This window comes from Dermacentor albipictus, chromosome 8 (assembly GCF_038994185.2).
Source record: "Dermacentor albipictus isolate Rhodes 1998 colony chromosome 8, USDA_Dalb.pri_finalv2, whole genome shotgun sequence".
In the NCBI taxonomy this organism is placed as follows: Eukaryota; Metazoa; Arthropoda; class Arachnida; order Ixodida; family Ixodidae; genus Dermacentor; species Dermacentor albipictus.
This window is the reverse complement of record NC_091828.1, coordinates 127,277,501-127,303,866: the sequence shown is the minus strand read 5'-3', so window position 1 is coordinate 127,303,866 and position 26,366 is coordinate 127,277,501. Positions and strand designations below refer to the sequence as shown.

Genomic DNA, 26,366 nt, shown 5'->3' with positions numbered 1-26,366 from the left:
GCACAAAATCGGCCTTTTTTGATATATTCGGACATTATTTGATGTCAGCGATGAGCGGCTATAGCATTATGTCTCAAGCGAACGAGTAGTGATCGTTGAGCCTGCCGATGTAAACAAGTGCGCCGTTCGGCGGTTTCGACTGTCAAAGGCGTTCTTGCGGGATACAAATGCGGAAAGTCGTGCTCCGCATCTTACAGTGAGCATGCGAAACTCTTTCCTGAGAAGGGGTAAAACACCTGAAACAGCAAGCAGCACGTGTAAAATCAGTGGTTAGGGGTATACCCTTGGTCTTGATGTTGCAGCACGATATGTAGCGCGTGGGCGCTGGCTTTCGTGGTGTCAGGTCGAACACGAACGGCGATTCGTGACTATCGAATCCGTCAGAATGATAACTGTCAATATTTGACAGATCCGAAGAGCTGGCGTAGCTGACATATTGTCACCCGAAGGTCCGGCGCGGTCACGATTCCGCCGAGCGTCTGTTCTTCGCTGCCAGCGGGCGAGACCAGCATGCCTTGCGCGCCTTTCCCGGTGGACACAGTCGTAGCGTCCCACGGAGAGGTGCGTTCGGCTGCTTGGTCAGGTTTTGGTTTCGTTTTTGCGCTTCTTTGCTTATTTAAAATCATTTGCGAATTTGCGTAACAATTCTACTATATGACGCATGACAGGGGGGTCTCGGGAATCAATATTCCATTACCTTGACATAGTCGAAAAATAACCGGAGTTGCACTTTAAGCCACCACAGTCACTAAAAAAAGCCGCAGTTTAACCAGAAAGGCGGAACATTGATAGCGATAGCAATGCTTAAGAAAACTGCACTGTGTTCGTAGTTTTATCAGCTGTGCAAATTGTAGTAAGTATTCGCTTATTAGCTAATATGATAATCACACGGGCACAAGCGAACATGAGTGTATCTCACTCGATCAGCGCGAACAGTTGCTGTCACAATGCTGGTGGGATGAAGAACGCCGTTTTCGGGAAGCGATCGCTACGGACTTCCTCTCTCTTCGACACGTGTGCGACTCTTGAGATTACGGGAGCTCCGACAGTAGGCGCACGTAAACCGCGCAGCCATCTCGGCTCGCTAGGACAGTGCACCCGCCGCAGATTACCTCCGACCTACGGCACGGGACTGGGGTATGCGCTCAGCCACGCGGATAGCCGTGGGCAGCGACGGTCGCAGTAGAGGTGGAGACACGCGCTCACTCGGCCGTTGTTAAAGGGGTTTTAAGCGTTGTGCGTTCGATGCGAAATGTTTGCGCAAGTTTCTCGCCTCGAGAAGAAGCTGGCGGGAAATAAAAGAACGTTGCGACGGACGGCGAATTTGTAACGATCCTCCCACGAGTCCAAAGCACTTTCATCAACTCAAAAGCTATCTTCTTTTTTGTCCCCCGTTTTATGGAGCACAATTAATCTTTCAAGAACGAACAAAAGACCCAAGAAATAAGATAGGTAAGGTTGCTCCTTTAAGAGCTTCATTCCTCATACGGCTGACTTCACAACTTTAAACTCTTTCAAGATGGCTAATTTTGTGGCATGTGGCAACCATTCCGTTATGAACATCTATGTATTTCGGTCTTGCACATAGCTCCGGACGCATTTTTTGAAGTTCTCCTGTACTGGGCGTACTTCATTGTATGATTCTATAATCACTGTTCAGCATCTTTATATGGTTTTCACACAGCAAGCAGCATGAGATCGAAAGGAACTCAACTGCCTGTTTTATCAGAAGAAAACTGCAGATTCCCTGACGACGAAGTGGGAATTTTTTTTTATTTGTACGCTGGAGCGCATTTCAACAATGCTTAAATACGAGAATTCGAGGAATATGATCTGCATCGTTTCATCTTTTACATCCTTGGCAAGTAAAATCCTTTGTCTGCCAGCCACGGTTGGGCATGTAAAGTGTGTGATGCTAAAAAATAAAATTTTGAAATCTAGCATTAAAGGAGTTTTGACACGCAATTTGTGAACCTTTCTTTGTTTAAATAAAGGCCCTGAAGCTCTTAAGTCTAGTCTAAATAGTCACCCGCCTCAGAACACCCTATATAATTTTATGTAATATCTTTTCTACAGACATGTTTTTGTTTAGTTTTTACCGTGTCCCGACGCAGTATGTGGTCACGTGAAAGCAGGATTTAGTGAAGTTTTGACACTCGCTCCGACTTCCTTGGTTGTTCGTCACCCTGCTACATCAGCCCTGACAACGAGTCGATCGAATGCGTGTCAAAATGTCCCAATGTCCTGCTCCCACATGATCACATGCAGTGGCCTGCCATCACGACATAGTATCTTCCTCGGGAACTAAACTAAAACTGGCTGCAGGAAAGATTTTATACAAAATAATTTACGGTGCTATGAGGCTTAGTTTTGTCTCGGCGTTTTCTAGGGTTTAGATGTCTAGGGCTTCATTCAACGTAAGAAGATGGATAGTTGAATATATCATGACAGTACCCATCTAAGAAATTGTGTAGCTCTGGAAGATATTGTTCACTGCAATGTTTTGCCACTTCTCTGTCTTCTGCCTGCATAAAACTACAGGAGTGCTCTTAAGTGTTTGGAATTGTGACAGAACATATGTTGGCGAAAGTTTCTGGTGTCGTAGGTAAGTCTACGGGGCAGAAACCCCGGCACGTTGCTCAGTTCGCCAAACTTTCACTTCCAAATGAGCTTCTATTATTATAATGCTTTCATAATAAGGGGGAAGCGCATCAGAAACGCACGCATACCTATCTCATGCCAGCGATAACTAAAGCCGTGAAACGATTGACGCCTACGTCACATCGAATAACAACAATTTACCTGAAGGGTCGCTAAAGGAAAATATTAGGTCGAGCTAGATCGAAAGATTAGGCTTCTGCAAGAAAGAATTCGTCGTTTGTGTTGCGAGCGCAAAGCTTTTGCAAGTAAGGAAATTAAGAAAATAGAACATCGGAGTTTCGCGACCTGCTGCGGACTGTGGTGCCTCTCATGTGACGTCAACACCTCTTGATACGCACAGAGCTGCTCAGAGTGGTCATGTGGAGGTTACGCCAACGCGTCCGTTCTGGCGACGCGTTACAAGTTGAGGAGCAGCAGCGGGACTTTCGACAGTAATTTTCTAAGCAACAAAGCGATATATTGCCGCACAAAGAATGACTATAGACGTCTAGACAAATAATTTATTGACATAGCTTGACTCAATATCTTTAGGGCCGTTTTAGAACAGCAAGAGCTGCAATTTCCAATAGACCGTATACGTGAGAATACATTGTCCGAATAGCCGCCAAGGTTACCATTGTTAATGTGCGTCACATCGTAGAGCAATAAGTTGGTTATAGAAGCGACAGCCGTGCCAATGTCTCCACTCCTTCCATCGTGTCAGTTTGCGACCTAAGAGGCTCTGCGACATATTGTGACACTTTCACGACCGGCCCAAGTCGTATTGGAACATGCTGTAACGTTTATTCGCCCGAAATAACCGAGGGGCTATCGTCCTCGTCGCCGCCATCTTCTTGCCGCTGGCTTCACACACACGCTCGCGTAACGCAAACTGTTGCTGACCTTACACAAACATCACCTGGAAACGTCATACAGAACCTATAACGATGCCAGATAGACAGCTACTTGCAAGTTGCTTTGGGTTCCATCTATTTCCCCAGTGTGTCAGATCTGTAAAATGTTTTCATCTTGGATTCGCTTCTTTCTCAACGCAATGTTTTTATCCACTTTCTCATTATTCGCTAAGTCTGTCAAGGCTCCTTTAGCTCCCACAGGCGCGACTCACACTAGCGGTCCAAGGGGAATGCGCCCTCTCCTCCCCCTCCCGTCACGTGTCTTGACCGACATGCAGAGTTAGGGCGATGCTTTGCAGTGAGACGCTATGCATCCTGTAAACGCACATGCAGGTAATGCCAAACTTCGCAAATTGAACGACAGGAATTAAACATGTGGATTACGCAACGTGGTCTACGAGCCATCGCATACTGTGTCCTAAATTGATAACTCGGAATTGGAATGCATCAGCCTGAGCCGGGGTGCGTTCACGACCTACCGTGTTGAGGCCGGCTTGCACGCAGTACGTGCTGTCGCCGTCGGCGGCGTCGCTGCTCTCCCAGAAAGTACGCCAGCGCTCTCTGACGGCTGGATTGGCACGGCGACGCTCGACCACCTCGTGCGCCAGGGCCCGGGCGATGACCTGGTTGTGCCACATGAAGAGTTTCGTAACGATAGACAAAAAAAAAAATATCACGCAGGCACGCACGCACACCACACGCAGATTCGCACACACACATGTGGGTGGGATAGCACGTGGGGTAGCTAGACAGCTGCAATGAAAACTGGTTTCATGATGCGAAGAATGCTATCGGCAATAAAATCGTTGGGCCCGGGAATGCCAGCTGTTGAAAAAAAAAGTCGCATTTTCGCCCGAAATGCGAAGCATCGATTGAGATATCACATTAAAGACATATTGACGAAGTAAGAATAGTAGTTTTAGTAGTAGTCTTAGTACGTTAATAGTAGTAGCCATATGAACTCGTAAAGGTTCGCTTACTAAATAATTTAACATGCATGGTGTCCCATGCGCACAAGTAAGCCATAGCACATTTCACGCGACGAGCGCAGACACTCGGTGTCAAAACACAGGCGTCGGGAAGAGCAGCAGTAGCTGCAGCGAGCGAATCGACCTTCGTGCTGCCTCTCGCTTCAGCGCGAACTAAGCTGCGAGAAAACAGCGCACACGAAGCTATATTTTTTTTTTATGGGATTTTGCGTGCCAAAACCACTTTCTGATTATGAGGCACACCGTAGTGGAGGACTCCGGAAATTTCGACCACCTGGGGTTCTTTAACGTGCACCTAAATCTAAGTACACGGGTGTTTTCGCATTTCGCCCCCATCGAAATGCGGCCGCCGTGGCCGGGATTCGATCCCGCGACCTCGTGCTCAGCAGCCCAACACCATAGCCACTGAGCAACCACGGCGGGTACACGAAGCTATATGAGCCCTCGGAGCACCCAGACTCTGTACTCATCGCAGATCGCTTTCAAGACAAAGCGTGCACCGCAGCGCTCTGTCGCGCCATATGCAGCTGCTGCCAGAGCTATATATATATTAGGAGCACTCGCACCTGACCCAGCGCAGCGAGGTTGTATGACGGCGGTGCTCGCGGAACGTAGAAAGGTGGCCGGAAGAAGGTGGCGGGCGAGTCGACGCTGACCGCCGACGTCATCGCCGGAAGCAGCGCCTGCGCCAGCGGAGGGAGGGCGTGCCATGCGCGGAGGCGGCGCAGCCAGCGCTTGGGGAAGCTGCCTCCGGGCCCCTCAAGCACAGTTCCGGCCGTGCTCTGGAGGACACAGTTACACTTATCAGAGTTCCTGCGAAAGAAATTACTAGAGCGAAATACAGTGGAGCGATAGTTCTCAACATTTCGAAAGATGAAGCGCCAACAGAGACAGCACACTAAGAAAGAACAAAGGCAGGACAAAGCGCCTTATCCTGTCTTTGTTCTTTCTTAGTGTGCTGTACCTGTTGGCGCTTCATCGTTTGAAAGCTATCACCCAACTAGCCCTACAACGTGTTCTACTACAGCGATAGTTCAGCTACCATAGCAATAATGCACTAGAAAACACCCTTTACAGCTTGTCTTATTCTCAACCAATATTTGCCATCTATCGTGCGTGTCTTTTCCTTTTCTAATGCTGCGCTTGTCGGTACTTCCATGTTAAACGGCACGGGCGTTATCTGCGTGTCATATCAGTCTTTACAGGAAAGTAGCGAACTCAGAGCCTCCAAGAAAGGAAAGGCAAGTGAGGCAGATGGCTATTACTGTTCGTGGACAAGATTCGCCTCGCCTCAAACGGTGCAAAGTTTTCCTAGTGTGCGGGTAATGCACTGGTTTTTCTTTGCATTTGCACCTCCAGATGTTTGTTTGGCGTTATTTATAACGTTTTATTTTCATAACCTTTCGAGCCGTACATTTTTCTACACGCATACAGGCAAAGAGCTTTGACAAAGGCACCTAGCCAATGCAAATTGTTGCATTGTTAGGGCGGCATTTTCTTGGATTAGCATAATTACAAAGCGGTTTGAAGCCAGAACGACGAATCTTACCCTTCACTACCGAGCTAGCTGAATCAACGTACTTGTAGGTCACGTGGGCACAAGGGCCTAGTAACTAGGTACTGGTAACTAGGGTAGAGAAGGAACTTACGGCGGAACCCATCTCACGATGACTGTCGATGTTAATGCAATTAGCACTAGAGTCATGTATCGACAAGCGGCATCGCTCAAGACACCTCGAATAAGGCGTTTTCTGTAGTCGGACATTTATTGCACTTTCATATACTTTTGACAAATCAGGCAGAACAGATAATATTATCAGTGTCAAAGCGGAAGAACGTGTAGGCGTGTGAAGTGTGGGAGGCCAGTTATATGGTAGAGGTATACACAGGGTGTCCCAACTATCACGGACCAAGATTTAAAAATATGCAAATGCCAGGTAGCTGGACAGAAGCAAGGTAATGTTGTTTGCCGTCGCTTGGAGATGCTCCGATTATATTTTGCATTCCGCCTAATTACATAGTCGATCCTAATTAATTAATGAGCTTCTCAAATATTATCATTGTATGAAAAGGGTCAATGAGAAAATTGTAAAGCAACATAAAAAACTCCCGATACAGCTTTCTGTTGCTCAGTACGTGCTACATAAAAGTGCTCTTCCGGGCGTGAAACAAGCCCGCGAATATACGCGAAGTGTCTCGAGCCGCCAGTCGCGTGGCAATTTTCCGTGCATTCGCGGGCTTCTTTCACGGCTCTTTCACGCCAATCGCATCGTGGATTATAACCAAATTCTGCCCTACTTGATTAAATACACTGCGTGCCACCTGTAGAGTCGCCACTGAATATATATTCCACCACTGTAGAGTGGTGGAATATATATTGACGTCCAGTAGAGTACATAGCGCCATGCGTGGCTAGAATGGGCTGTGAGTTTCTGCTCGTGCGCTTGACAAAAAATATTTAGTATCTGATTACACAGGATCTTTTCAGTGCCTCATGATTATGATCGGCCTTCCCATTGAAATTGGATGGTCAGAAATATTCACCTGGCGTGGCGAAACTTCCTTTTACGATTCACTGTGCCGCGAATAGGTGGCGTCACACTCGCTAAGCTTATGGTGTTTAGGTTGTGGCACATCCTGACCAACTGCCGGTTACCAAGGGACGCAGCGATGGATTGACAGGCAGCAAGGTCGGCTCCCTCCCTGCGCTGACAACTCTCCTCAGAAGAGATGGATAGATGGATGGATGGATGGATGGATGGATGTTATGAGCGTCCCCTTTGGAACGGGGTGGTGGATTGCGCCACCAAGCTCTTGCTATTATACTGCCTAATGTCTTACCTATGCTTAAAAAAAGAAAAAAAATGCTATGAACTCCCACAACCAAATTTTCTGACCCCATATTGCGATCTTTGCTGTTGTACGTCTCCCGTTTTTTTCTCGTTTCTCTACTTTTCTTCCACTAATCTTCTAATCACCTCTTACTAATCTCTGTTGCGGACATGTTTACCTCTCACCTGCTCTCACTAAACCCAAGGGCATCAAGGAAGCCAATGGTGCCTAAATAAACCGCTGGGCAGACGTCTTCACATGCTAATAAAACATGATCCGTCGTTTCCCTAGCTTTACCGCAGAAAGCACATGCTTCTGCTTCCTTCTTATATCTCGCTTTATGGGTGCGTGTTCTAAGGCATCCCGACGCTTCGAAAATTAATCTGCTTCCCTTTGAGTTATTGTAAATTGTTTCTTTCCTGATTTAGTTTTTTCCTCTTACGTTGTTACTCATGGCAGGTCTCTTTTCCATTGCCGTTACCCTTGAGATTATTTCAGCATCTCTGAATTTCCGCTTGACGTTCTTTTGTCGCTGTGATGCCCACCCTACAGGCCGACGCTACAGGCCCACCCTACAGAGAGAACAACCTTTGCAGCGCCTCCCAGCGCCTCGAAGGGATGTCTGGCGTGAGCGTCCAGTCGTCTGGAACCCGGGAGCACCACCGCTTGTGACGTCGTAGAACTGGCTGTTGGGGAAGGCGCCGAGTCCCCTTTGGCCGCGACGGAGCTGCCGTTCGTCGCACCGTATTTGAAGATGGACGCAACGGCGTCCTGGAGCTCTGCCATGAGGCTGGTCACGTCCGAAATGGTCGCTGCGGACACTGCCTCCTCGCCTGCGCACGAAGCAGAAGTTTAGTTAAGACCGGGCGTTAATGATCAATTGACATGAACTTTTGGGCTGCTTAAAGGGGCCTTGTTGGAGATGGCATAGATACACAGCAGCGTCCGAGCGAAATCTTATGCTTGAAATATGAGTGGGTGTGTCCGGAAAGGCTCGCAAATGTTTTTGACATAGTGACATAAAAAAGAATAGCAGTGCTATTACCGCTGGCCGGAAGTAGCGCGTGACTAAGAACGCACAGCTCTACGGCGTTACCTCAGAGATTTGCACCCACTTGTGGCCTGCACGCGGCCCGCTGGAAAAGGACTCGGAGGTGACGTGCTGGGTTACGTCATACCTGCCAGGTGCTATTTAAAGGCGGCTAATGAGGTAATTACAGACGAGCGCCTCTACAAACAACGCCTTTACGATGAAATAACCTGCATAATGAAGGAATAATCCTGTCCCGGTTCTATTGTGAGCTGTGCGGCGCGGAACTTTTACAACGGAAGGATGTGTATATTGAACGGCTTCGGAGGCCCCAAGCAGTTCGTTATAAAAGCATTCGACTGCATTCGTTTAGCAACCACGTAGCTTTGCCGAGATTTCTTCAGTGGTACATACTGCTCATTTATTACCGATTTGGCTAGTGTCGAGCTGCAGCTGGCATATAAGCAGTGCTTTGCCCTTCGCGAACGCGTCCACGAAGAGTTGCAATCGTTGCTGTTCCAGTTTCAATCTTCGCAAAGGAGAGGGTATTTGTGTGCGAATTACGTCAGTTGAACACCTTTAAGAACGCTCGAAGCTGGACTCGCATTTAGAAAGCACTTCGTACGCTGTCCCCAGATGAAGCCAAGCATGCGAGGGTACAAGCATCCATGGCCAATTGCCTTGTACTATGTTCCTATGCTCACGTACTAAGTGACACGTATGACTGAAAGGATGTTCCTCTGCTATCAGTACGACAATGAGTGGCACTGGGAACCACTCCTAGGTGGAGATATATAGCACAGACACACAAATACACAGGAAAGCGGACGATGGGAGGATTGTAAATAACACAAAATTGAAACTGAAAAATCTAGCTCCTCCGTTTCTCTTTTTGTTCTCGCTCATTTTGCTGATTTTACGAACGCTATAACCGTTCGTAAGAAAAAGCCCTACAATCGATTAGCAAATTTACTATTATCGCAGTCAATCACGAGTAGCTATTATGGAGAAGAAGCTTTGTGAATAAAGAGGACGCTTTACGTTGAAACCAACCCAGATTTCTGCACCTTTATACACGTGAAGCATAGAAATGCTTCCATCAGGCAACCACTGAGCTGATTTTAATAATACTTAACGTTAAATTTGAGAGAGAAAGCAACATTTTACCGACTTAAATTAAGCACAATTATGAGTTAGGAGTTTGTAACGTTTACAAAAATTGCTTATTATTAAGTTAAAAGAAAAAATGGAGCACACATCTTACATATCCATAACGCTGCACCAATACCAAATACTGCAGTCTTGTAAATTTCAAAATTAGAGAATACGAAGCGGACAAATATGTCGTACGAGATTACAGGGTTCCTGAGATTGTGGCACTTATTGCAGCAGTTTTGTAGAAAGTTTGTAAACGACGGTGTATTGCTCGGTTTTCGTTCATCACGGCAGACTGCGGAGATGATAGTAGAAGTAATACAGTGGTAATTATTGATATAGTATGAGGTACAGTGACCACAAGCGATCATTATTCTGCAAGAAAAAATTATTGGCAAATGTGCGCTTGTATCACGTCCAAATGCATAACAAATAACTGTTCTATTATTGGTCACCGAGTGCAGTTACTAAAATAGAGACAAGACATGTTACGTGAAGGTAGCCATTGCCACACTTTCACAGTGGTGGTACCGCGTTTGCCTTCTTTTGTTGCCTATGAATACATTTCGAGCAAAGTTGACTGTGGTTATATTAAAGTAAAAACTTATAACTTTAGCTTGACTTAGCATTTGGCTATAGTGCACCATTGGGCATACGAAGAGCATCCATGGAACCTCCCGGGTTCCGAGACGTTACATCTAGGAAAACACGAGGGAAGCTTAGCTCACCTTCGAATAAGTCGAAGACCTTTCGCGGCAAGCCACTCAGTCTCGCTACTAGTCGCTGACACTTCGTCTCCGGCGTTGGCTATAAAGAAAATATTGGTCGTATAAGGCACATATTGACTTTACGCGTGCAATATTCACAACACTCTCGTGATCTGATGCCCCCTACTTGGCGTCTTGGCAGCACAGCGACAGCAGCGACCATGTGGCGACCTGCCAATCTGGCTGCGTAAGCATCGAGGCAGGTATTTATTAACGACCATACGGGATCCCGTATGCGGTGGGTTCGGTGCACACATAAAGCTCGCAGTGCCGCGCTCCGGTGATCTGAAATCGGGTGTCAGCACTGTACTGCGGCCCAATACAACTGCCTATTAACTTAGAGGGAAAAACTGTGGTGTGTATTAGAGGGCTAGCGATCTTCTAGCTGACAGTATGAACTGGAACTGCGATGGCCATTCTATGTGTACGGCAGTTAACTGGTGGAGTCTAAGAGTTACCCTAACGGGTGCAAGAGAAGAGCAGTCGAGGGCAGCAACGACCGGGCATACAATCGGGCCAGCTGGCGTAAAACAGTGCAACTGGAAGTCGATGATAGAGGCCTTCGTCCTGCAGTGGACATGAGTAGGCTGGTGCTGCTGCTGCTGATGATACTGAATAATCTAGGCGAAGCACGCACGCACAGCTGTGTTATTATATGCAGCACCTTTACCACCTGCATTTAGCACTGTGGCAGGAAGGATCTCTTGCCACTGAATCCTACAAATATATTTGCAAATATAAGCGTAGGTGGCCCCAAAACCTTGCTAATGTGGCAATATCGTGGATATTTTGGTGTAGATTGCGCTATGAAGCAAGAAATAGACAAAGTTAATTGAAACTGGAACAGCGTAACGGGTGGTTATTGCGCAACGAAATGAAACCATAAAGATTGAAATACAGATGCGAGTCGCGCCAGTGTAGTCAATAGATTAACCACATTGCCCTATACTTCTATAGAGGCTGCACCGCCAATGATATGGACTTGTTGAGGCAAAGCCACTGTACGGTCTACATTCAGGGAAATCGAGCAAGTTCGCTTGTGCAAATTTGGTCTCGTGCGAGGGCATTGTGTATGGAGGGAGGCTTCGCCGGCGGTCACAAGAAGTGAGAATTATGGGCACAGTAGGTAAAAACTAACAGTAAGGGTGCAATAACCACATTGCCCTACACTCCTGTAGAGGGTGCACCGCCGTCGATATAGACTTGTTGAGGCAAAGCCACTGTACGGTCTACATTCAGGGAAATTGAGCAAGTTCACTTGTGCAAGGTTGGTCTCGTGCGAGGGCATTGTGTATGGAGGGAGGCTTCGCCGGCGGTCACAAGAAGTGAGAATTATGGGCACAGTAGGTAATAACTAACAGTAAGGGTGCAATAACCACATTGCCCTAAACTCCTGTAGAGGGTGCACCGCTGTCAATATAGACTTGTTGAGGCAAAGCCACTGTACGGCCTGCATTTAGCTTGACGATTCTGGTTTACAGTAGTGAGGAAAAGCAAAAAACAAAAAAAAGGGGGGGGGGTACAACATGCGAGATGACGCATGAGAGTTGTGACAGCAGTTTGTTAGTAGTCAACTCAGGGTCTGTTCAATTCCTTGTCAGCATATGAGACTGCCTACGTAGACAGTTAATAGGTCAGCTTCGAGCCACAATAATGGTATGTGTCTAGAAGACGTCACGACGAGGTGACGCCAGACGACGTCGACAAAAAAAAGGAGGGAGAAACTTATAGCTGTATTTTAGAATTTAACGTGTGCCAACATACGAAAAACACATTGTAGCTTATATTAGGTGGATAGAAATGCTTGACTAAGCTTTTTTTTGTGCGCCACACGACCTTCTAGTCGAGTTTACAAGCTTCCTGCTGAGCCGCCATCTTGTTTGGACAGCAAAGTAGCCTATATTGTCCTTCACTTCGATGCAGTCTTCATGAATTTGTATTCTCTGAGGGATTCACCAGAACATGAACGAGACCAATAGGGGTACTGAAACACTTTTCTAACTAATCATAGAATGTTAAAGTATGTTATCTCAGGTCTCATGCCGCAAACATTTTTGGCTTCCTTCAACTAAAAAAGGAGAATGATCGCACCGGTACCCAACTTTCTCTCTCCTTTCCGTCTTCGCTAGCGCACTGGAAGCTACACAGGGGACAGGCCCAAAGGGCAAAGCTCCGGCCAAAAGCTGAGTGTCGTGGTCGCGAAAGGGGTCTTCGCGGCACACCGTGGCGGCCGCTGTAGGCTACGCTACGCAGCACTTCCCTCCTATCTCGGGGGCCATGCGCAGCAGATGCAGCTACGCGCAGTGCAAAAATGAAATGATTTTCCCGTCTTTTTGAGAGGGCGCATATATATGCATTTTTCGTTTTAAAGTCGAAATTAGCAATTATGTATTACTGATGATGCTCTCGCCATCACGAAATCAGCCACTAAACAGCATTGGTCGGCCAGCTGCTTTCGATGTGACGGCAGTGAAAGCGAAAGGGAGCGATTTTTGTTGTTGTTTTTGATAAGATATTGTAAGTTGCCTGCTGTATGCAGTGCCGTAATATTTGGCTCACATGTTCACAACTGCTTTGACAGATCGGCAGCGTTTTTTTTACTACGTTCAAAAAGTGTTTCAATGCCCCTTTAAGATAACCACTGCGTGGTTAGCCGTGTACTTTCCCGTCTACGAACAGTGTTAGAAAGCAACCTCCAGGGAGCTGGCGCTTCTGCTTAGAGTAGCCGAACCTCACCACAACCGCGTCCTTGGGTGGAGCTTCTTCATCACGGGTCCAGTTTAAGGCCGCCACGACGTCCGCCTTGGGTCCGACCAGGTAGCGCAGGACGTTCCAGGCCAGGACCCGCCGCATGGCCAGCCTCTCCTCGGTGCGCGACAGGTACGCCACCAGGGCAAGAGCCTGCTCGTTCGCGGTCACGTGCTCGTTCACGGCGTGCTCGGAGAAGCCGAACCGAGCAAACAGCTGCTTCCACCGGTCTGCCGCACGAAGGACACATTCCGAGCATATCAGAGTCAGCGATTTTTTTATTCGACACGAATACTCTTGGAAACTCGTCCTTCCTAAACACTGTTTCGGAAGTGGAACAGTGTGACTGCTAGCGTAGCTGGGAGCTCAACGACTCCATTTGCTACGGTACCTTTGACAGCTTTACTCAAACACAATTCCAATGCTTTTTGTGAGCTCTACACGTTCTGCTTTGCTTTTTTCCTTACTCGACTGACAACCCATGTGATTGAGCTATGCTTATTATTCGCGTTTATTGAAGGCATTCTATTGTGAGGTTGTTATTGCGGCTAGAAGCCCTTGAAAACATTATATGCCAGTTTCTACAATTTTCTAGCTGAACAAGATCATTCACGAGGTGTATATCTTGAAGAAATGTGAGGAAGGTTAGGGGAAACAGCCAGCGACTGTGTGCACAAATGTGCGTGCCAATCAGGCATTCAATAATATTGTTATGTCCTAGTTTCCGGCCCGTTTAGAGACGTTATATGAAACGATTTCACGTTTCCTCATATTCATGGGAGGACTAAAATGGCTGAGAATTAGCACTTTTGCAGAAGTGCACGACATTCTATGGATTAGGTGTACGAAAAGCTTGAAATGTTGGGAATGATTATGTACTTTGCAAGTGACTACTAAATTCGCGCCTTCTCTAAATTTTCATGATTTATAGAAGGCCCGACACTCTGTGGGTTACGTGTGGCGAAAACTTGAAATGTAGAGAATAATTATGTACTTTGCAAGTGGCTACTGAATACTTGCCTTCACTGAATTTTCATGCTTTATAGAAGGCATGTAGTTGCATTGTTGTTGTAACTGCATACAAGGCATGTAGTTGCAGTAAGGGTGAATTACGAACAATGTTTTACCCGTTCTTCATAGCGCCGGGATCGAAAACGTATTTTGCAGTAACTTACGTATGCACGCGTACCGGAGCTTTACAAGCGTGTTGCACGAACAACGCAGAATTTGCTCCGCTGCCCTGGGACATTTACCTGTTAACACAACCTAGATATACCTTAAGAAAGACTAGGCGTGAGGGGGGGAGGGGGGGAGACTCTGGCCAATTTTTCTGACGATCGCAGTAAAATGTGAGTGGACAAATTACTGCCTATGTAAATATTCCTTGAGAACTGCTCGTAAGTGTTATATCTGGGCAATGTTTACATACGGGCAATGTTTCTTTTTTTTTTTAAGTATGCGATGAAATTATAGGCAATTACATTTAGGTGTACGCTAATGAACCCCAGGTGGTTGAAATTTCTGGGGTCTCCCACTACGGCGTGCCTCATAATCAGACAGTGGTTTTTGGCACGTAAAACCCCTTAATTTAAATTATAGGCATCTGATACCCTTCTTACGCCTGTTTAACAGAAACTGCTTCTCTGAACATTGAGTTGTCATTCGGCAACATCGCACAAGTCTGCTGTCCTTTTCTTTCTCTTTTTTATACTTTTTTCATCGTTGTGATATTTGCTTGCTGTTGCTGAACAATTATTATAATTACATGTACAAACTCCGATGACTATGTGTAGCCATTGATGCCTAAGCCGCTACGTTAACGCGGGTAGCATGGGATAAATAATTAAGTGTAGATAAGTTCAGAGAGAAGCGCTTGAAGTGATTAAAGGTGGTCGAACAAGTAATATAATTGTAGCCAACGTGAAGCAAGATGTTTTTCAGAAATACAAGTCCCCCTTGTAAATACATTGGACCTAACTATGTCCCTTGTTTGACCACTTTGGATCAGTCCGATGGATGGAGAGTTAAAGGCACTAAGGTTGCGATGCGCGATTGCGTGCATATACAACACTGAAGCATACATTCACAAGCTTTATGAGAGAAAATGTGGGAGCGCGTGCCAACTAGTACACGCATAGCACTTCTAAGAGGAGCTAGTGCACCGTCGTTGTTTGTATATTTAGCAGACGCACTCCCCTATGCGTTCACGCGTCATCTGCTACTGTCATCACCGCATCAAATCTGAAAATGGTGTCATGCACATGCATACTGATCATAGTTTGGCAGTATAATTTTGCCGACGATGCGCAAGCATGATCAGGGAGTGCCATCCGCCTAATCTTCAAACTACGATACTGTGCTAGCCACTCGCCAGAGTGCTCTGCATGTACCATAGGGCACGCGCTCCCGTGTTCACTGTCATAAGGCTTGGGACTGTACTAAAATGTTGTGCAAATAAGATGGCAACATGGGTAGAGCCCGCGAACACGCCGACTGCGCTGTTTCTATGCTAGTAATCATCATCATCATTAGCCTGGTTACGCCCACTGCAGGGCAAAGGGGGCTCTGTACGAGAAGATAGAAATCCACTACGTGAGGCTGACGCATAGTGTGTCTGTGATTTTAACGCGAAATTCACATAGAGGAAGCTTTGTTTCTTCAGTAAGTATAAAACTTTCTTTCCCCCAAAAAACAGGCAAACAATATTATAGTTTTGAAATAACACTTTGTCAGTATAAACAGATTTAATAGTGCTCCTTTAGCGCCAGTTTAAATGCAGGACATGTAAATCGGAATGTTAAATTAGGCTGCATTATTACATTGATGCTTCCGTAATAGCAAACCGATAACTATTGCCGTGAGAGGAGCATTAGTAAACAGAGGCACAATGACTATCGAAATGACATCACAGATTTCGATTACGCCTGCTCGGGTATGGTTAAACGTTATGTTTGTTTAAATTATTTTTATTTATTTTATTTATTGGCGGGCCTTCATTCGCCCTGATGCATCATTGTAAGGAGGGGGGGGGGAGGTGGGGGGTGTTTAAAGTGTGAAAAAGTACAAAACGAAGCAGAGTCAGAACTGAAAGGAAAATAAGAAGAAAGAAACAAAAAGGAAAAACAAATAGAAACAGAAGCATGAACAATGCATGGGTAAGCACGAAAATATAGATACAATGCATAGAGTGCTTACAGCTGCGTAAAAATAATCAATGTCCACAGTTACAAATTATGACCAGCTGTGCACAAGGGCAACCAGAGTGCAGCTGCAAACATTTTACCAGGCGCGGATACAACAGTGCCAAGCAGGGTGTTCCGCTTTGCAATTATCTGTCAAAGAAATGACACCTGAAATGTAGATGGGCGACAGGAATACTCTCAGATTTCCTTGTTGTTGTCCCTTCTTCTAGATTTGTACGTGGGAAAGGCTGAAGATCACTTGCCATCTCCACACAGGGAATCTGCTTTAGGAATGGACATCTAGAAAAGGTGCGTCAAAGTTTCAGAGTGTACCATGAAACAGAGCTCCTTAAAATTGACTGATATCATAGCAATAGGAATTTGTCACCAAACGTAGGGAATCATATCGTATTGCCTCCACTTTATTAATAAGGACTTTAGTGTTCGGGTCCGAGACCAATGAAGCACGTTCGGGTTAGAAAAATATTTAGTTCATTTAACTTCCAGCGGAGCTTTGAATAATGTTTAGAACACGCCGTGATATTAAGGTGACGTACTTCATATGCTTTTTTTTTCTATTTAAGCTCTGATGAGAAAACGAAGCATCGAAGTATTTTGCCTGATCTAGCTTTTCGATTAGTACGCTTTCAAGATGGCAGTTGCAAAAAATGTTAACTCGCTTTGTGCTGACGTGACTGTGACTACATCTCATGGTATTGAGGTTCATGTGCCTTTTTCGGTACCAATCAAGAATTTTGTCAAGGTCAGCCTTCAAAGGAAAGCATCATCGTCATTTTCTATGTCCATATAAACGACGCACTCATCTTCGTATAACCTAATGTGATATGTTATTTATTTATTTAGCGGTAATGGCGAGAATTCTTGAATATTCATGCTGAAGGGACCAACAAACATTTCCTGTGCCACGAGGGCTCGCAGCACGTCATACTACTATTTTCAAATACAAGACGTCACACTGACGTACCATCTCGAGCGCGTCATCGTGGTATGAAGAAAACGTGCCCGGAAACGATAGACTTATTAAAGAAATGAGCGTTTAAAGCGAGCGATCATGAGTATGGCCCCTGTAGTAGCGTAACAGAGGTTTCGCTATAGAAACACACCTGTCGCGATGCCCGTAGTGTTGGAGAGGACCCGGACATTCATTCTGAGTGGTCGCATAGAGCCAGCTGCTTGCCTGTTCATGAACTCTGCAACTGGATCCAGCGAACAAATAAATACGTGTTATAAGCAGCCACATTCATTAACTCGTTGAAGTGGTTATGTAGCTACAACGTTGTGCTGCTGGGCCGGAGGTTGTGGGTTCGGCAACCCACCGAGGCGGCTGTAGTTAAACGGGGTTCGAATGCAAAAGCCGCTTCTGTACTCGAGCTTTGCGTGCACGCTAAAAAATTACAGGCTTACAAAGTGAATCAGTAGCTCGTCCCTACATTTTCTTTTACATGATATGTTTGGGCTCGAAAGGGTAAGGGAAACATGTAAATCACATGCTTGAATCGATTTCGGAATGCGCACTATTGACCGAGCATAATTATCGATTTGTTCTCCATACACCTGCCTGAATGACAACCATAAAAGGAGGCGAATGGCTAAGCAGAAGTACTGTACATCTCAGACGCATGTCACACCCACACATGCACACATACACGTGTGCGCAAAGCGCAGTGCTCCTACGGCACCACGCAAATACATGGGCTTCGAAGCTGAAGGTTGCAAGGAAACGGTGAAACAGTGAGAAAGAACAAACCACATATCTCAAAAGTGCAATCGTCATAATCAAGATCATCAACATCGTCATCATCCTCAAGAACCAATTATTATGTCCACTGCAGGACAGTCTCTCCTATCAATCTGTGATTGCTAGTTATACATTTTTAAGCATTTCCCGCAACGTAGTTAACTGCCGTCTTCAACTGTGCTTTCTTTCCTTTGGCTCCCATTTTATAACTAACAAATCATCAGTTGGCAGACCAGTTATTATCATTAAACAGACCCCCAGTAACAGACCACCAGTATCTGCACTAGGCATTATATGACTTGCCGAGTTACATTTCGCCCTCTTGATGTCAACCAGATTATCGGCTAAGCCCATTTGCTCACTAATCCACACCCCTGTGTTGCTGTCTTCTAAATTTACAATTAGCATATTTAGTTTAATCGCTCCTTGTACGTTTTCTAACTTGTTCTCAAGCTTCTTTGTTAATCTCAATTTTTGCCACATATGAAAATACCGGTAGAGTGCAATGATTGTGCAATTTTCTTTGCAACGACACTGGTAAGCTCCCAATGATGATTTGCTAATGCCTGCCTTATGTACTGCAACCCATTTTTATTCATCTGTAGTTTCTCTTCTCATGAACAGGCTCTCGTGTGAGTAATTGACCTAGATAAATATACCCTTTCGAAGGTTTTATACAGGCTGACTGCCAACCTTGAATTGTTATTTTGCCAGGATACTGGACATTACCTTCGTCTTCTGCGAATTAATTTTATACCCTGCTCTTACGGTTTCTCGACTTAGGTCTTCAATCATCTGTTGCAATTCATCCCCAGCATTGCTGATCCGGTCATTGTCATCTGCAAACCATAGAGTACTGAGATATTCGCCACTAATCTTCACTAATCCATTCCCAATCTGAAATTTGAATAATACTTCTATGTGTGCCGTGAATAGCATTGGCGTGATTTAAATATAGCGCAATACGAAGGTTGTGGGTTCGGTGCCCTCCAGTGACAAGTTATCTTTTCGTCGACACACATTTCCATTTCCTTCCCTATATTCTACATATAAGTTTCAACCAGAGATAATTACCTGAATGCTTTTTTGGCTTCATTTCCTCTTGGAATTATATTGTATAGATTGGTTCCCGTTGAATGACCCATTTCATCATCGGGATTTTTCCGTTTTCTTGTGGAGAATGGCAGTACCTGTGGACGTTGTATATATATTCGCTGAGTTATTCATGTGTGCTTTATATACCCCTTGATCATGTAATGACTTTATAGCTGCTAGTATCTCTACTGAATAAAATGCTTTCTCGTAATCTTTCAAATCCGTATAGAGGGGTAGACTGTACTCAGCACATTTCTCAATGACCTGATCCATGACATGCATGGGCTGGATTGTAGAAATTGGGGCACCAACATGGTGATTCTCTCAAAAGCGCTGTACAACAAACCAACGCACCAGTCAGACAAAGCGATGGTAGAGACAATGCGCGCTGGACACAGCTAGTTGTCTTATACTCGACACTACTGAACTATTTACTTGTGACTCTGACATTATCAACGAGCATTGAGCAATTAAAGTGACGCTGTCGGTCGTGTTTTTTATTGCTGTACGCACTGTATATTCTGGTTAGCAGCATGACAGCGAGCCACTTCACCAGCGCACTACCTTCGTTAACTGCATAGTACAAGAGTGCTCAGCTTCCACGTAACTGCTGGGCGCCTACTCTTGCACGAGACAAACGGATATTACAACCCAGACATTAGGAAACGTGGGAGAAATGCACTACATTTACAGCACGGTTTTCTTTCTAACCTCAATGTTTATCGTACACGGCGCACCTACTACAGCGCTTCCTTGCCTGCAAGGAAGCTCTACCGGAATACGGTCTTCTTTATTCCGCAACACACAACGTGGCAGCCGTTAAACAAACACCATTTTCGATGAGACAAGTGTCTGTTTATTTAGAACGACCTAAAATTGTGCTGAGCGAAGCAGCATCTCCAAATCCGCACGCTTTCTTATTAACCCCTTCATCACCTCTGTTCCCAAGATGATGATGACGATGCTAATGATGATGACTTAGTGGCATTAACTTTAAAAAGGAGCGATGATAAATAGTCACCTAGACTGCTTGAGCTAACCAGTAATGCTCAACATGTTTTTTTTTATTCTAGCATTTTGTACAAACCTCTTCTTACTGCCCTAAAACTTCTATATCTAGTTATCGAAGCATTCTCCATCATCCAACATGGTCCTTCACGCATAAGTTCACCATCCAATCCATCCAGTTACTAGAGAAAGAAATCGCGTGCCTGCAAATTTAACTAGTCTCCGCCCACCTACAATGTCAAGTCTATCTCTTCATGGTTTCACGCCATTTATCTATTTACTATTACTTCTCTGCCTATATATTCTGTGCTCGCGCAATAAACATACTTGTTGGAACTCAGCGCCTGTGCCGTGTGCCTCTTTCCTGTGCCCCGTTATCAGCGCTGTTTGCTAAAGAATGTGTTCTCTATCTACCATAGCCTGTAACATATCCGGTCCTAGCAAGCTCTTCCCTGCCTTTTTTCCACCGACACACTAAATTTCTCTTTCTTATATCGGCTGCTGCCCGGTTGATGCTTCCGTCCACTTTAAGTACATGTCCTTCTGTAAGGTGTAAGCTGTAGGTGTACAGGGTGAATCATGTCGCATTCCATTAGGATGCGTATATGCTCTGGTATGTTTTTTACTTAGGCAAGCAGCTCGAACCTCAAATAGCAAAGCACTTCCCTTTGTGTTTTCGTGAAGAGTATCCGTTCTAATTTATTTCTTCTCATTCTTGTAAATCTCTGTCTTTTTTGTTTCTATTCTTTGCAGAAAAGCTTTTGACTGTGTCGAACACGATGTGCTCTTAAAGAAATTGCCATTGTATGGAATACGGGGCAAAGCTTGGTCTTTGATAAAAAGCTACTTAACTTCGAGAGCTCAATTCACATGCATAAATGGCGTGAATTCGGACTTAAAATTTGTAAAATTTGGCGTACCACAGGGATCACTACTAGGACCAACGTTATTTTTATTATACATTAACGATATTGTAAACATTAACAAAAATACAAAGTTAATTTTATACGCAGACGATACGAATGTATTCTTCACAGGTGCTCATGAAAGAGAGGTATTTCATCGAGGTAACAAATGGCTAGCAGGTTTGGATTTGTGGCTTCAATCTAACAGACTTCAATTAAACATCAGCAAAACGAAATACTTACTCTTCCGGCCGCGAGGACACCACCCGACTATAAACTTGGATTTAAAATTTCAAAACGTTACCATCGAACAATCTGTATCAGTTAGATTTTTGGGGGTGACATTTCAAGAAAACCTCTCATGGACGCCTCACATTGACAAGCTCCGAAGTGAGCTAGGGCGAGCTGTTGGAATCTTAAATAAAGTGAGATATTATATCCCGTCTGCGGTGAAAAGGCAGATATACTACGCGCTATTTCATTCCCGGTTATGTTACTGTTTCTTAGTATGGTCAACAACGACTAAGACCAACCTAGACAGTCTTTTTTGTTTGCAAAAGCGAGTGGTGCGTGCAATCGGAAATGTAGAACTTTCTGAAGACACTACACCCTTTTTTAAATCTAATAAAATACTGCCTATTCATAAATTGTATAAATACAACTTGGCCCTGGAAATATGGCATCAGCACCAAATAACACATATTCAAACCAAATATCAAGTGAAACCTGGTCCGTACTGCCTACGAAAGAATTTAATACCCTGGCCACGTTCTCGTACAAAATATGGAGATCAAAAACTAAGCTTTATTATACCAGACCTTCTCAACGAATATCCGGAAATTGCTGAAGCGCTCGTTACAGCTACCTCAGTGCACATTTTCAGAAAAATGCTCAAAAATTTTTTCCTTAACACAGACTAAAAATTGTGCCGGACTGATCCCAGTTGGTTTCCTATTACTCTGTGTCTTGGCTTTTCATTGTTAAAGTCCGATATATTTTCTGTACTAGGACGATAGTTGCGACATACCTGTACAATGTATCTAATTATGTGTGTATTTATGTTATTGATGTGTATGTGTATTTATTATGTTATTGATTTATGTTATTGATAAGGAACACTTATTGATGTTTAAGTTCTACCGTGTTCCAAATTGAGCATATTGTAGTCAGTACTTTTGTTATTATTGTTCTTGTGTGACTGCTGCTGCCAAGGGTGGCGAGGCCCAGTCAGGCACGTTCAGTGCCTTTTGTCGCGTCCCCCAAGGCATTTCTGTAAGGAATGTCTTGAATAAATGAATAAAGAAAGAAAGAAAGAAAGAAAGATCTAGTTCGCTGCCTCTGTTTCTGTCACTTTCATTTTGATGATTTTCAGTTTCTCATTTACGCTTCCAATTACTCTCTACTTGATAGTCAACATTTCTGTTGTCTGCCTCTGTTCTGTGTCTCCGCTTTTCAGGTACAGATACTTGTGCACTTTGTCCGCTCATTTATTTTGATCGACTTACTGAGTCTTTCTTCAAGACCAATTTTGCTCTGCGCTTCTCCTACTTCAAGACAGGCCCAAAATATGTCACCCTGCACTGCCTCATGAGTGGTTTTACCTTGGTTTCCCAAAGCCAAACGGTCTACCGATCTTTTGTCAACTTCCAACGCCGACAAGATACCCGAGTTTAAGCATATAATAGCATTTGTGAACTTTAGCGCTGGCACCATCACTCATTTCTGCATTCTGAGCGCCACCTTATATTTATTGTAGCCGAAAAGTGCTTGATGTATAATTATTGCCGCATTTCACTTCCCCTTCATTTTCAGATTATCTTGGGGGTAGCTTGAGTAAGTATTTCCTTCGTCTGTGCATACACCCAGGTATTTATATTGCTTGGCTATGGGTATGACTTGTTGTTGAATTGATGTAACCTGATTACTCCTCTCTTCATCAAAGATCAGAATTCCCAATTTCTTTGTGCTAAACTGTGCTAGACCATGTTGAACATCCGCCGCGCCACCTGTAGGCGCTGAAAAGTGCGAACACCTTGCACGAATGATGGCCTCCATGATTGTGCGGCGTGTGATGGATCCCGGAGGACACGCACCGACTCACTTTGTTCGTCCGCATCCATAAGTTGCTCCGTCACGTTCGCGTCGTCCACGAGGGCGTAGTGGGCGAGGAGGAACTGGTACAAGTCGTCAACGTCGTCCTCTTCCAGCGATTGCAGGGCACTGGCGAATTCCTTCACTTCAGGGTTCAGGGTGATCTGGCCCGAACGAAGCGACATTTTTTGCACGCAGTGCGCCGACATCACTTTTTTTTTCCTATTTCGAGCAGCTTAACCATCTCTGCCTGATTTTGTAATCGAAGTGAAAAACCTGTATTTTGTGATTCTGCATGATAAAGGGAAGAATCAAGAGAAGAAGATGAGAGTGGATTTCTCAACAGCACATCGAATAATTTGTTTCATAACCTGCAAGCAAATCGAGAGGTTGCAGGTAGCGTATGCATCTCCGTACCTCATTCACATTTATAAAGGCGCCAAGTATGGCTACAAATCTTTTAAAATAATTGTTATTACACCTTGGACGGGTTATATCGTCGGCAGCACGCTGCGAAAATACGCAACGATGCCTAATATCGGCGTATGCAACATATGGACATTCGGGAAATATGAGCGGGATAATATGTTAATCTGCGGGAGCGAGTAAAACAGTTACGTAACCATAGTTGCCGAGGCTCATATTTCTGATAATAATCTTGTTGTTTGTTGTTTGTTTCTTTCAATGCGGGATTTTTGAATTATGATTAATAAGCATTAAAATTACTGCAACAATAATTGGAACAAACAGGGTTAAAAGAAGCCGCTTTCCGTAGATATATCAATTATGCCTCTTCAAATGGGTCATCGCAAGAAGCCGGCATTACCTGGTACAACAAATCGCTATGTTCATTGGCCTTATTACGAACATCAAATATGCCCAACATATCTCAAACACGAAGAACATTACATATACATGAGTATGCTTTAAAACCCGTTTCTTAAATTAAAAAAATTCTTTCCGAATAGCTTTTCTTAATAACTAAAATTTAACATTGGCATACACTTCTACAAACTATTTTCGATGACACGGACTTTAACAATGAACATGAAAACTAAATTTTGCAATACGCCGCAGATACATTGTATAATGTGTCTGGGTGATCTATTCTAAGAGAAGCATATTACAAAAACAGGACTGAAGAAGTGTTACGATGTTTTCGTCACTATTCCTTCTTTCAGCAGAGTGGAGAGTAAATGGTCGAGTAGCCGTCGCAGTCCGTTCGCTAATTACCCTCGATTCGGTAATTAATTTTTCATTACATATTTAGCTGTCGTCTTTGCCTTTTACGAAAATTTACATCAGATACACAAAAGGTTTAAACTTTAACGGCAAATTAACAGAAAATCATGTAAGATTGACAGAGTGTCCTGGAAACAAAGTTTTTGTTCTAAGTTATTGATGCATAGGATTCAAGGGGTAACTTAAATGTGGGGATTTTTTCGATTTCAATTTGCATAGCGACGAATTCTGAGACCTTCGAAAAGAAATACTTACTTCCAGTGCGAACGGAGCAGGTGCTTCTGCAGTGACGTCGTACTTCCGTGAGAAGGAAACCGGTGCGCCGACGCCGTAGTCGAAGGAAAGCTGCATCATGCGGTGAAGCGGCTCCTCGGCGGGATCGTCCGCCATGCGGCGCAGGTCCAGGTTGAAGTGTTGCAAGAAGGATAGGACGTCCTGCACGCCGTCTGCCGGATTCCAGGCGTATTCGAGACATGACTTCATGAGTTCCAGGCCGTCCGCGTCACTGGTTGTGCGCTTTTTTCCGAAGCTTGCGTCGTCTGGCCTGTTCCCCTGGATGGTCGCCACATGTTGCGAATAGGGTTCACCAACTAACTTTCCTTAGAATATATTTCGCAGTCTGCAGGTATTACTTGATGGTTGTGCATAAATGTATCGTCCACTGTAATAATAATAATAATAATAATAATAATAATAATAATAATAATAATAATAATAATAATAATAATAATAATAATAATAATAATAATAATAATAATAATAATAATAATAATAATAATAATAATAATTGTCGTCGTCATTGTCGTCGTCAGCTTTTATGTATTGATTGATTGATTGAAAACATCTTTATTTACAGGATATTCGTAGAACTCGTGGGTGGGCCGCCTATTCCGGTAGCCCACTGGTTACTGCTGCTGCGCTGGCCCTCCCCACCAGCCAGTGCTGACGGTCAGGATCATCGCTGAGCAGAATAGCCTCCCACTGCTCTTTTGAGGGATTTGGGATGGGGTCAACTATGGGATTAAACTGGCAAGCCCACACCATGTGGTAGAGGTTAGCTACCGCTCCACAGTGCGGGCATTGCGGGGAGTATAGTGTAGGGTACCATTGGTGTAACTTAGCTGGCGTTGGGTATGTATTAGTTTGTAGCCTCCTAAGAGTGTTCTCTTGCAACTTATTGAGGGATTTATGTGGTGTCGGGTACTCCTTCCTGGCTGTTCTGTATGGTGCGAGAATGTCAGCATACACTGCTAAAGCAGTTAGGTCCCAGCACTCTTCAAGGTCATCAGGGGGAGACGCCCGGTATAGAAGAGCTCGGGCATGCCTGTGAGCGGCTTCGTTTCCTCCTGGTAGTTCCAGGTGACCGGGAAACCAGATGACAGAGGCTTGGCTGGGTGGATGCTTAGTCAGCAATGACAACCCTGACCTGTGAATTAATCCGTTATTGAGGCTGCGACAGGCGTTCTGGGAGTCAGTGAGCACATCGGCGTTGGGGTTAGATGCTATAGCTAATGCAATAGCTGCTTCCTCTGCGTGAGTGGGGTTGGAAGTTTTCATCGAGGCGCAATTCACCATCGATCCTGAAGGCGTTGAGACCACAATAGTCATCACTCCATTCTTTGGCCCTGCGGCGTCCACATAAAGGGTGTTAGGTTGCTCGTCCCATTTCTTCTGCAGGGCTTCCCCTCTTGCTTTTCTTCTTTCGATGTTATATACGGGATGCATGTTCCGCGGAATGGGGTACACGTTGATGCGTCTCCTCACATCACATGGTACCTCTTCCCTTTGGTCTATCGTATAAGGCAGATTAATATGGATCTTTTCGAGCAGATCTCTACCTGGTTTTGTGAGTGCGAGCCTATTGAGTTGTGAGAGGCATTGTGCTTCCCACATCTCTTTCAGGGTATTATGCACTCCTAGAGCCATGAGCTTCTATGTAAACTTTGTTAATAAAGGCCTCGCTCCACAAGACGCTTTCTTTTTCAACGCATCTCATCCGCTATAAGCAT

General features: G+C 44.7%; 1 protein-coding gene across 1 annotated transcript in view; it reads right to left on the bottom strand.

The window, feature by feature from the left end:
• The window catches only part of LOC135921886 (uncharacterized), a 32,297-nt gene that overhangs the window by 1,986 nt on the left and 3,945 nt on the right, over nt 1–26,366 (bottom strand). Inside the window, exons 3-10 of the mRNA XM_065456288.2 lie at nt 24,613–24,909; nt 23,126–23,279; nt 17,382–17,474; nt 13,064–13,305; nt 10,289–10,367; nt 7,964–8,208; nt 5,110–5,325; nt 4,034–4,177 (exon numbers count right to left, since the gene is read on the bottom strand). Coding sequence (XP_065312360.2) covers nt 4,034–4,177; nt 5,110–5,325; nt 7,964–8,208; nt 10,289–10,367; nt 13,064–13,305; nt 17,382–17,474; nt 23,126–23,279; nt 24,613–24,909 — 1,470 coding nt within the window. The remainder of the gene's footprint in view (nt 1–4,033; nt 4,178–5,109; nt 5,326–7,963; nt 8,209–10,288; nt 10,368–13,063; nt 13,306–17,381; nt 17,475–23,125; nt 23,280–24,612; nt 24,910–26,366) is intronic.